At 49.2% G+C, this 11494-nt stretch overlaps 1 protein-coding gene across 1 annotated transcript in view; it reads right to left on the reverse strand.

The window, feature by feature from the left end:
* Positions 1-11215, reverse strand: part of TLL2 (tolloid like 2) — a gene marked incomplete at both ends in the record, with an annotated part of 96356 nt that extends 85141 nt beyond the window's left edge. The window contains one exon of the mRNA XM_081105235.1: positions 11035-11215. Within this exon, the coding sequence (XP_080961361.1) occupies positions 11035-11215 (181 nt within the window). The remainder of the gene's footprint in view (positions 1-11034) is intronic.
* Positions 11216-11494: the final 279 nt, after the last annotated feature.

The following is an 11494-nucleotide window of genomic DNA, read 5'->3' on the forward strand; positions in this document are numbered from 1 at the left end:
CTCACATGGCCTCGGCTCAGTAATGGGGAGAAGGGTACAGTTTAGGTCCTAAAGGCCAGAAGCTTCTTGGGCCCTAATTTTGCACCTTATATGCCTGATTCCAGGCCCAGGCACATCTCATAAGCCCTAATATCTCCACTGTGGAATGACCTCCCATTGAGCCGTCAGTTAGCAGTGCAATTCTGTGTGACTCATTCTGAAGACGAAGGCCCACTGGAGACCCTAAGCCGTGCAGAAAGTGGAAAGACACAGCAGGTGGAGAGCAAAGGGACCTGGGATCTACCTCCAGCCAGGCCAGCTGCTATCCACATGACCTTGGATAAGAAACTGCCCCTCCTAGGCCCTCAGGGTTCTCACAGGAAACATAAAAAACTTACTCCCAAGGGTTTCTTCCAGCTCTAACATACTACAAGATTTTACTCTAAGATCTTACTTGGGGTATCTCGTTAACGTTCAGTTAATGATAATGGGCCTATCGCCATTACGCTAAATTTTCTTCGCAAAGATACAGCAAGTTTAGTCCACTGTGGTAGAGATTGCAGACTGCCCACCAACACCTTTCTGCCCTTTTTCCAAAATAACAGGACCTCTAATTTCCAGTTCCAGGCCTTCCAGAAGAAAGATTTCCCAGAATTCCACATAGCTATCTGTGCCATGTGACTGAGTCCTGGCCAATAAGATGAAAGCTGAAGTGGCAAATGGCATTTCCTGGGAAACAACTTCTCACATACTCTTTGCCCCCTTTACTTTTCCATGCCTTCCATGCATAGACGGTGTTTGTGATGGTTTAAGCTCTGATTACCATCTTGGACCATGAAGACAAGGTCTCAACCTTGGGTCCCTGAAGGAGATTGGATCTTCTGGAGCGGAACTACCTTATTGGGCCTCCACTGCAGACCTCCAGACCAATGTGAGGAAGAAACTCCTAGCTTTTCTAAGCCAACGTTCCAGCTATGGCCTCTCAGCTCTAAATCTACTCTTCTTAGCCATGCTTTGCAATGCTGGAGCTGGACCCTAGAAACATTTCTCCTTTGCTCTGTCAGTAGAGGGCACTAGAGAGAGGGTACTGTAAGAGGAAGGGGCTTCTCTTATTGGTTCTGCTAGTCTCATCTTTCTTATCCTATGGAGTGGCTGCCAGCAGTGTTCAGGAAACTCCCTGGCGCCCACCCTTCAAAGTTTTGCCAATAGTCCAATGGGCAAGTCCTGGCTCATCAGCCTTTTCCTGCAGCATCTCTGCGAACTTCTCCAACCTCCAGTGGGTCACAGCCATACCTTCTCCTGTGAAGTTAGAATTTCAGCCCACCTGGGGGGCGGGGGGTGGGGAAGGTGGCTCTCCCACGTTTATTCCTTCCCTCGTAGTTGCTCCCTACAGCTGCTATTTCTGTTGTCTTTAGAGTTCGCCTACCTCCTTTAGTAATCAATCCCTTTTTGCTAGTTAATAACCCTTTATATTAAAATTTTAAATTACTGGTGTGGTTTCAGTCTCCCAACTGGACTCTAAAGGGCACAGTCCATTAGCTTGGGTCCGTTACTAGCAATTTAACCTCAGCTTAACTGGCACAGCTATGCAATGGTCTCCTTGGAAAAGTGAATAGTATGGTGCTAAAGAAGCTTTGTCCTTTTTCAAAAATCTCTCCACAATGCATTTGTGACAAAATGACACACATGACAGGTAAAAAGTTGAAGTCCTTAATATTTAAGAGTTCCCTACAGAAATTTTAACAAATAAACATCTAATTAGAAAACAAAAGAGCATGAACAGAAAGGTCAGGAGGCCAGCACATAACAGGAAATGAACATATCAAAAGAAATGCAAATAGTCAAAACTTATTTTTTAAAGTTTAAAATCATTTGAAAAAGACATACAATTACAATATAAATGTGAATTAAAGAAATAGCAAAATATTTCTCTCTCTCCCTCTCTCTCTCTTTTGCTCAGTCCCTCCATCCCCCCAACACCCCTCCCACCACCAGAGCTGTCTGTCTCCTATCTATGAGTCTGTCTCCAACCAGCAAAGACTTTTAAAACTAGAATACAAAATGTTAACCTTAATGAGAGTGTAAAAGAATAAAAAATATTTAAAGGGAACTTTAAAAAGAAGAATCAAAAGTCCTAAAAGCATCTATACTTTTGACCGAGCAATTCTGTGTGTAGGTGACCTCCTAGTTCATAGGTCAATGGTAGAAAATTTTTCTAAATAAATAATTTAAAATACATAAAAATCTAGCAACAAGAATGACTTCAGCATCATTGTTTATAAAAAGCAAAAGAATAAGATGGGGGGGATATGTCCAACAATAGGGGATTGATTAAATAAATTATGGTACCTCCATAGAATGGTATACAAACCATTTTACTAATATTGATGTTATATATGTACATTTATTACATAAGCATCTTTATTGTCATAGAAAGAGGTTCATAGTACTAAGAGAAAGGAATACAAGCAGGTTCAAAGTGGTATATACGGCATTTTTAAAAATAGAAACATGCATAACAAAATGTTAACAATTATTCCAGGCAATGGAATTACTAGAAATTTTTACTCTTGCTCTCTACCAGTATATTTTCTAACTGTTCTCCACTGGGTGTGTCTTAGCTGTGTAGTTGAAAAAAAAATTATGTTAAAAAAATAATCTCCCTTTTCTGCCCATCTCAAGGGCACCCCAATGCTTCCTGAGTATGTCTTAATGAACTAACTCATTCAACGCAGCTCAGCCCAGGATCTCTCTCCCATCTTCCCTTTCCTTCTATTCTCAAGGCCATAGCCCAAGTCTGGTCCTCATGCTCCCAGGCCTAGAACTCCTGGTGGTCTTCCTACTGCCTGCCTCTACAAATCCTAAGCATCATAGCTCTTCATATGACAGTCCTCTGCTCAAAAACCATCAATATTTCTTAAGGATGGTTCAAATATGCAGTATATCAAGCCTCTTAAAAAATGTTTTTATTGATTTCAGAGAGTGGGGGGGAGAGAGAGATATTAATGATGAGAGAGAATCTTGATTAGCTGCCTCCTGCATGCCCCCTCCTGGGGATCGAGCCTACAACCCAGACATGTGGCCTGACTGGGAATTGAAAGGTGACCTCCTAGTTCATGGGTCGACACTCAAGCACTGAGCTACACTGGCTTGTATCAAGCCTCTTTCTTTTTTTTCTTTTTTTTTTTTTGAAATATATTTTTATTGTTTTCAGAAAGAAAGGGAGAGGGAGAGAGAATCATTGATCGGCTGCCTCCAGCATGGCCCACACTGGGGATTGAGCCCCCAACCCAGGCATGGGGAATCAAACCATGACCTCCTGGTTCATAGGTCAATGCTCAACCATTGAGTCATGATGGCCAGGCCCAAGCCTCTTTCAATCATGTCAATACTACTCTGCAGAGTAAACCACGGTAAACTTCCAGCTCCAGACACATCTCAACTAGTCCTGCTGCCTCACTTTGACTCACACTGTTTCTTCTACCTGAAATGCCTTTCCCTGCATCCCACCTTCTCCACATCCCATCCATTCTTCCAGGACAAGCTCAGGGTTTACCAGCCTCCTCACCAGGAAGCCTTCCTTGATTGCCTTACAGTGATTGCTACCTTTTCTGAATCCCTCTGTGATCTCATTTTTTTCACTTGACAAATAGTAGTTGAGCACCCACCATGTGCCAGGTACTGTGCTGGTGACTGGGAAACCAAATGAGTCTAGTTTCTTCCCCTTGGAGCTCGTTATCTAATGTGGTGACAGACATTAAGCAAGGAATTACACCAGGGACTGAACCCAGGTATGGACTGTAAAAAATGCCAGTCAGGGAGACAGACATGATGAGAGATTTAAGAGAAGGGACATGATTAAAATCAGGGCTCGGGCAGGCCTCAGGGGGAAAGGACATGAAAGCCGAGTCCTGGAGGATGAGCTGGAGGTGACCAGGGGGCCTGTCCAGAGGCCTTTCCAGGCAGGGGGGTGAGGGGGGGGGGATGAACCTGTGGGAGATGGAGCGTGGCGGTTAAGGGGAGGAGGTTGGATGAATAGGAGGGACAGGAGCAATGGGAAGTCATTAATGGGCCCTAAGCAGGTTGGATTTTGCAAACATGATCAGAAGTTAGTCTCAAAATGATCACTCTGCCTGCAACATAGAAAACAGACTGCAGGAGGCAAGAGGAGTTAGGCACTGTTGTAGTAGCCCAAGTAAGAGCTAATGGGGACCCGGCTGGTGTGGCTCAGTGGTGTAGCGTCAACCCATGAACCAAGAGGTCACTGGTTCGATTTCCAGTCAGGACACATGCTGAATTGTGGGCTCGATCCTCAGTAGAGGGCATGCAGGAGGCAGCAGATGGATATTTCTATCTCTCCCTTCTTCTCTCTCTAAAAATCAATAAAAACATATTAAAAGAGCTGGTAGGGATGTAGATCAAATAGTGGCAGTGAAGACAGAAAGAAAGTGGATAGACTCAATTTTGGAAGCAGAATAGGCAGGACCTGGATTGGACTGCATGAGAGGGGGAGGGAGATACAGGTGTCCAGGTTGGTGCTTGGGTTTCTGTTTTAAGCACTAGGTGGACTCTGGTACCACCTGCTACCTCACCATGGAGCCCAGCCCTCAATGAGCCACCGCAGACTCTGAGCCCAGGAGAAGGGGCAGGGAAACAAGTGTCAGGTCAGCGGGAAGAAGAACTGATCCAGGGACACGAAAAAGAGCTAAGGAGGAAGGCAGCCTGCTCCTGTGGGAAACTGGCTCCCGCAAGACTCACATCAACTCAAGGCCAGTAACCCAGGTGGGAGGAAGGGGAGGAAGCTCGGTGCAGATTGCAGGATGAGCTGGGAGGTAAGTGGCCCAGCTGGTGGAGCAGGCAGAGACTCGGGGGTGAACATCAACACTCAAGTGCTCGTGCAGGCGAGCTTGAGAATATTTATTAGTAATTGACAGAAGTAGTTAGAGGATGGCGTGATCAGAGCCAGGTCTGTAACCAATCAGCAGGAAAGCTCCGTTCCTGTTGCTATGTTTGCATCCAGGCAGAACTGTATTATGAGCGGGCTAAGAGGATACCATCAGAAACCCGCTTATATGCATTTGGTTTGTCTGTCGTCCTCTCCCTGCTTCATGGATGAGAGCGAATAAGCAGTGGAGCAATAAATTATCACTTGCCACAAGCTATGGATCCCAAGGGAACTCTCTGCAGCCCTGAAAGGGAGAGATAAGCCCACACAGGCCCCTGAGAGATTGTCACATATAGGGAAATTCTTAAACGGGGAGCAATAATAGGACTAATAATAATACTGGCAAGGAGAAGAAGTAAGAATTAATGGCTACTTGCTAAACACTTCATGTTCACTGCCCCAATTCATCCTCAAACAAATCTATTAGATGGGTTTTACTATCATTCCCATATTCCAGATGAGGAAACTAGGCAAAGAGGTTAAGAAACTTAGTCAAAGCCGTAACCGGTTTGGCTTAGTGGATAGAGCGTCAGCCTGCGGACTGAAGGGTCCCAGGTTCGATTCTGGTCAAAGGCATGTGCCTTGGTTGCGGGCACATCCCCAGTGGGGGGTATGCAGGAGGCAGCTGGTCGATGTTTCTCTCTCATCGATGTTTCTGGCTCTCTAACCCTCTCCCTTCTTCTCTGTAAAAAAATCAATGAAATATATTTTTAAAAAAAAAGAAAGAAAGAAAGAAACTTAGTCAAAACCACACAGTCAGTGAGGATAGACAGGCTTCACGCCACAGGCTGCCTGATGCCCAAAACAGTCTCTTAAGCAGGATGTTTTATTGCTTCTATCTCCCAGGCTGCCACCCAACAAGAGACCCCTGGGAAACATTGGCCATATACGTCCTCTTCCTCTGGGAGATGGCTGGAGCCACCATCCTCAACAGACCTGACATCCATGCACTGCCCCAGCCAGGCCTTCTGAAAAAGGGATGGAGAAACAGAGAGGGGTACAGGTGCATTATGACACCTTAAATTACTCATTCATTCTTCCCTATGCAATGGAACTAAGAGTACTGTAAAGGCCAGAATTGCCTCGTTGCTGTTGGAGTCCTAGCCAAGGATAAAGACAAAGGGAGGGAGAAGTTTGGGTGATGGCGCTCTGGGGAAGAAGTGCACAAACACGCCCTTCGCATGGGGCGGCATGCAGATGCATGTGCTGTGTGCAGAAGGAGCCAGGAGAAGGGGAGTGGTTCCAGGCTTGGAGAGGCCACGTGCTTAGAGGGGAGAGCAGAGATTGGAAGGGTTTGTTCTACCACGTACAAGTTCAATGTCCTGTATGGGTCCCAGTCCAGCCTCTCCCCTCTGCAAGCACACAGACCAGAGTCCTGCAATGCCCACAGAATCACAGGAGCCCAGACCATCTCCTGGCTGAGAGACCAAAGGAGGGAACAGAAGGACAAGGGCTTTGTAAATCACCAGGTGTCACCCAAAGCTCGAAGGCAAAGCTGTAACCAGGTAAAAAGGTAAAGATACGTGAGGATTCATATCTTGTTCTTCCTCTTGGAAAATATGTTGAGGGTTGAGAGGGAAAGGTTTGGGGACCAATGAAGTTATAGCGTCTATTCAGATTGCTTGGCTAGGTCTCTGACGCAAACGAATGGGTCCTCCATCAAATGTGAAGTGGGCCCCAATCCTGGTCATACCTTAGCTGTTTGGAATCTGGAGGCCATAGGAAAGGGGAGCAGCTGGGAGGAGCCACTGGCTGAATGAAGGCTCCCGCCCAACACCATTCACACATCTCCAAATACAGTAAGTCCTCAAAAAAATTAATTAATCAATTAATTAAAAAATGAAAAACCAATACAATAAGTCCTCACTTAATATCCTCAATAGTTCCTACAGCATCTCATGAACATTTTATAACAAAATGACATTAAACGAAACGACATTATTTGAGGATCTGCGGTAGTCAGGGGCTGGCTTTTCAGGTGGGGCCCAGATACCTGGCTGGCTTGCAGGACATGGAACCTGCCACCCGAGCCTAACCTCAAGAAAGACAATGAGAGTCATGGCAGATGCAGAGAGCTTGGGTTTTAGACCGAAGACTCTGGATATAGAGAAGCTATCTGCGCTGGCATTATAGGCCTTCAGTTGTTCAGATATTTGGTTTCCTGCCACTTAGAAACTTCGTTGAATTTGTATGGGATGATAATAATAATAATGATATTATTTACTGACTTTTTACCATGTTCCAGGCACTATGTAAGTGTTTTGTCTATATTCACTCATTTAATCTTCATAACAGCCCTCTGTGGTAGATATGAGTAGACACATTTTACAAAAAGGAAACTGAGATCCAGAAAGCTTAAGCAGATCCCACAGCCATCAAGTGGCACAGCCGGGATGTGAACCTGGGCAGTCTGCCTCCAGAGTTCGCCCATTTAGCCCCTGGGCTCTCTCACAGGAATAGAAAGCAGTACTGTGCACAGGATTCAATTTAACCTGCACACTTTTTACATATTTATTGAGTGTTTAGCTCCGTATCAAGTGCCTTTCACAGAACAACAACCTTGCGAAATAGGAGTTTCTATTAACGACGTTACAGGAAACTGAGGCTTTAAGAATGAAGGATTGTTCAAGGTCTAGCAGCTGGTGACAGCCAAGAAGGAAACCTAAGTCAGCCTGACTCCAACGCTTGGGTCCAAAAAAAACGGAGTGAGGAGGAGCCACGTGCTCAAACAACAACCATGGCCCAAGACAGGGAGTTCCATGAAAATGCCTGAAAGCAGTGATCAGCGGAAGGCCCAGAACTGACCACAGGAGGTGCTGAATGAGACAACCTGCTGACCTGTCTACACCCAGCTGCCATCAGGAGCATTTTCTTGCTGAAAATGCCACGCCCTGAGCTGGAAGCTCCCAGAGACAGGGCTGAGGTCTGGTTGGCACTTAGATTCCCAGCACCTGGGGCAGGACCGTGCACATCCATGGAGCCAGCACATCCAGGGCTGCTGTGGATGGCTCTGTGGTCCAGCTACTGCCCCATCCCTCCTCTTATCTCTTCTCACTGTGCTGGACAGAGGATTAAAGGACACTCTCCCAACACACAGGACTGGGCAGAAGAAAAGAAAAACGGGTTCTGCTGATGTCAGAGTGGGGACCTACCTTGGCTGATACCACTGAGGACTTTTCTGTCTGCAGAACTTGAGCTCTGATTACTGATGTGGCATCTGAAGTCAAAGGAGCATCACTGTCAGGCAGGTCTCGGCAAGAAGCTCAGGTTCCCCAAATGCAAATGGAACCTTCAAGTCTGCTTATCTACCCCCAGGACTGGGTCAGAGGTCAATGGGGTGTTGCTCTGGCTATTACTCAGCCCCTAATCCAAAAGGGGCCAATGTGTTTCTTTTCCTGGCCCCTCTCTCCAGATACTACCCGCCCCAAAGTGAGTCTAGGCCACAGCTGGGACGTCTGTGTGTTTCCTCCCCCAACACTGCCCTGGCCCATCCTCATCTTCACTTACTTCAAAAAACAAATCTTTATTGAGTTATCACTCACATACCATAAACTTCACCCTTCACATATTTTTGAGGCCGTGTGTACCAATAATTATCAGGTCTGAATTCAAGAATCCCTAACTAACTACACTGCATGAAATCAATTGTTCATTTATTACAAAATTCAAATTCCTCTATAGTATTTCAACAAGAATTCAAGAAGTACTTGTGAACACCTGCTCTGTGCTCTCATGGTGTGCACTGGTGAACTGCCTGTTATCTTCCAGAAGGCTGTTCCCCAGAGCAGGAAACGTCCAGAACCAGAGGCAGAGTGAGATGTGGCCTTTTCCCCAGATCTCCCTCGCCGTCGCCCTCTTCTGGCCACTCTTAGCATCTGCATAGCCCAGGGAGAGGCCAACCATTTGGGAGGATCAAAGATGGCTATGGAGGATACTTGGAGTTGACAAAACCATCCATTTTCTGCTTTCCAGCCTTGCCCATCCATCCTATCTGTCTGTGAAGAGTCACAAAGCATGCACATCCTGGTTATCCAGCATTTCCTCCAAAATTCCTGGAGAAAAAAATGAGGCCCAATAGGCAAACCTACCTCAGGGTTATTCCTCAAGGCAGAGTCCAGGAGCTGGGCGCTCTCACAGACAGACCTATGCCTCTATCACCTGGATTTGCAGCACCCCGCATCACAGAGGTGCTCAATACATTCCTCAACAAGTTGATCACTTCCCCAGCCCAGACCCCAGCTGCCCACGCTGCCTCCTATGGCCGCCAGCTCACACTCATTCAAGTCAAGGATCTGACCGGTGCAGGTGAAAGTTGACCCACCCTCTTTATCCCCAATCCCATTGTTGCAGCCTCAGTTTCCCTCTTCTCAAGTCAAGACCACCATTCCTACAGTGCTCCTGAGACCTGTGATGAACTGAGATACCCCAGCCAGGGCTATGCTAATGGTTGATATTCTCTCAAATTACCCTGGAACCAACTCTTCTGCCCACCTTTCCCACCCAGAAGCCCTGCAAGGTACAGCAATCGGTGGATATTCTGGAAAAATCTTCCTACACGATAAGAGCAAGCCCCTTAAGCCTGGTTTGATCTTCAACTTTCTAAAGATTCTCAGGTCTCACAACCCCCTAGGTCCTCCAGCCTCCTAGTAACCTGATCTTTTCCAGATTTCACCTAATTCTGACCTGCCCTACGCCAGCTCAGACCACAACCACTGTAGTAGCAATACAAATAATTACAGGGCCAACATCATTATTCCACTTGCAGAGAATTTCCCCATAAATCATCTGAGTCCTCCTATAATTACTGTTCCCAGTTTATTGATTTTTTTTTTTCTAGAGAGAGAGGGAGAGGGATAGAGAGAAACAGCAATGAGAGATTCATTGGCTGCCTCCTGCACGCCCCCTACTGGGCATCGAGTCCACAACCCGAGCGTGCACCCTGATCAGGAAAAGACCCTGTGACTTCTTGGCTCATGGATAGATGTTCAACCACTGAGCCACACCGGCAGGGCTACTGTCCCCAGTTTAGAGATAAGAGAACTGAGTTTACTCGACGTCTTCAGGGAGTGAAGAATTGGGCCACTGGCCCATGGCACCTGCCCTTCTGCGGGTGAAGACAGCCTCTTTCCTCTAGTCAATAGTATTGAGTCATTTTTGCAGGCCGCCACGTGAAAAGGCCAGGCCATGGCTAGAGGGAAACACCCCTACTCTGGGCCTCTGAGACCATCCTCTGCCCGGAACGTGAATACCCCCTCGTCCCAGCTGGGAATTGCCTCGGATCCATAGGTTCTTTGGAAAATGTGCTTGGGCGCTTCTGGGACTGTCCTTGCAACTAGTCTAGCTTGAAAGCCGCGCCCCGCAGGACACTCGAGCCGGTGGGTGGCTCGTGGGAAGCGGGAGCTGCATGGCCCCAGCCGCGGTCTGCGCCAGCAGGATCCGTGCGCCCCGGGGCGCCGCTTCCTGCCGGGATTACGGCACCTGCCGGCTTCCATCTCTTCCCGCGCGCGGGGCGACCCCCAGGCGGGGCCACAGGGGAGTGTGCGGCAACTGGAGTCGGGCACGTTCTCCCTCCGCCACCCGGTCCTCTGCCTGCGGCGAAGCTTTTCCGTGTCTAAACCTTCTCTTCCCAGGACTAACCGCAAGATGTAGGAAAACTTTGCGCGAAACTTACAAATGCGGTGAAATGGAGCCAGCGGCTGCATCTGAGCCCGGGAACGCCGCGCCCAGCACCGCCGCTCCGCTCCAGCCACGCGCGTCCGGCGGTGGCCCGTGCTGAACACCTGGCTGTCAGGCGGCCCGGGCGCCCGCCCCAGCCCCGCGCCCAGCCGGCCTCGGGCACCCGCCCTCATTCCCCGGATTCGCTTCGGAAACGCTCCCGCGGCCGCCACGCCGAGCGCACCGCAAACCAGGGGCCCGGACGTCCCGGTCCGAGTGGCACTGCAGCCATTCCTCTGGGGCATTGTTTTCCAGGGGAGCCCGGGGGACCTCGGGGAGGGGAGGGAGGGGAGGGCAGACCCGCCCCACAGACGGCGGTGCAGGCTTGCCCACCGCCTCATTTGCATTTCAAAGGCAAACTTCTGCTGGACTTGCCCGCTGCCTGCGGCACCTACCGGCTTTGCACGGGTCGTGGTAATGTTCCAGCTGCTGCTCCGCGCCCTCCTCGCCCTCCAGCGCGGAGTAGTCCGAGGCTGCGTCCGAGCGCCCCCCAAGGCCCTCGGCGTCGCGGGGCAGCGGCGGCAGCAGCAGCAGCAGCAGTGGCCCAAGGGCCCCGAGAGCAGCCGCCCGGGGCATGGTCGCAAGGGACCGGCGGAGACCGAGGGAGTCGCGTGCGCGGAGAGCTGGGCTGAGGCGAGGACCGGTACCGGGTCGGGTCGGGGCTGCCGGGCTCGGTAGTTACGCGCGCGTGGCCAGCATGGCTCGGCGCGGAGTGAACAGAGCGTGGCGCCCCAGTCCTCGTCGGGGATCCAAGAAGCCGCCGCTCGGAGACTTGCCCAGCGGCCGAGGCTGCGGCGGCGGGCGACTGTGGCGGTGGTGGCTGTGGTTGGAACAGTGGCCGCCCCGCCCCTCTCC

This window comes from Myotis nattereri, assembly GCF_964212035.1.
Source record: "Myotis nattereri genome assembly, chromosome: 13".
Taxonomy (NCBI): Eukaryota; Metazoa; Chordata; class Mammalia; order Chiroptera; family Vespertilionidae; genus Myotis; species Myotis nattereri.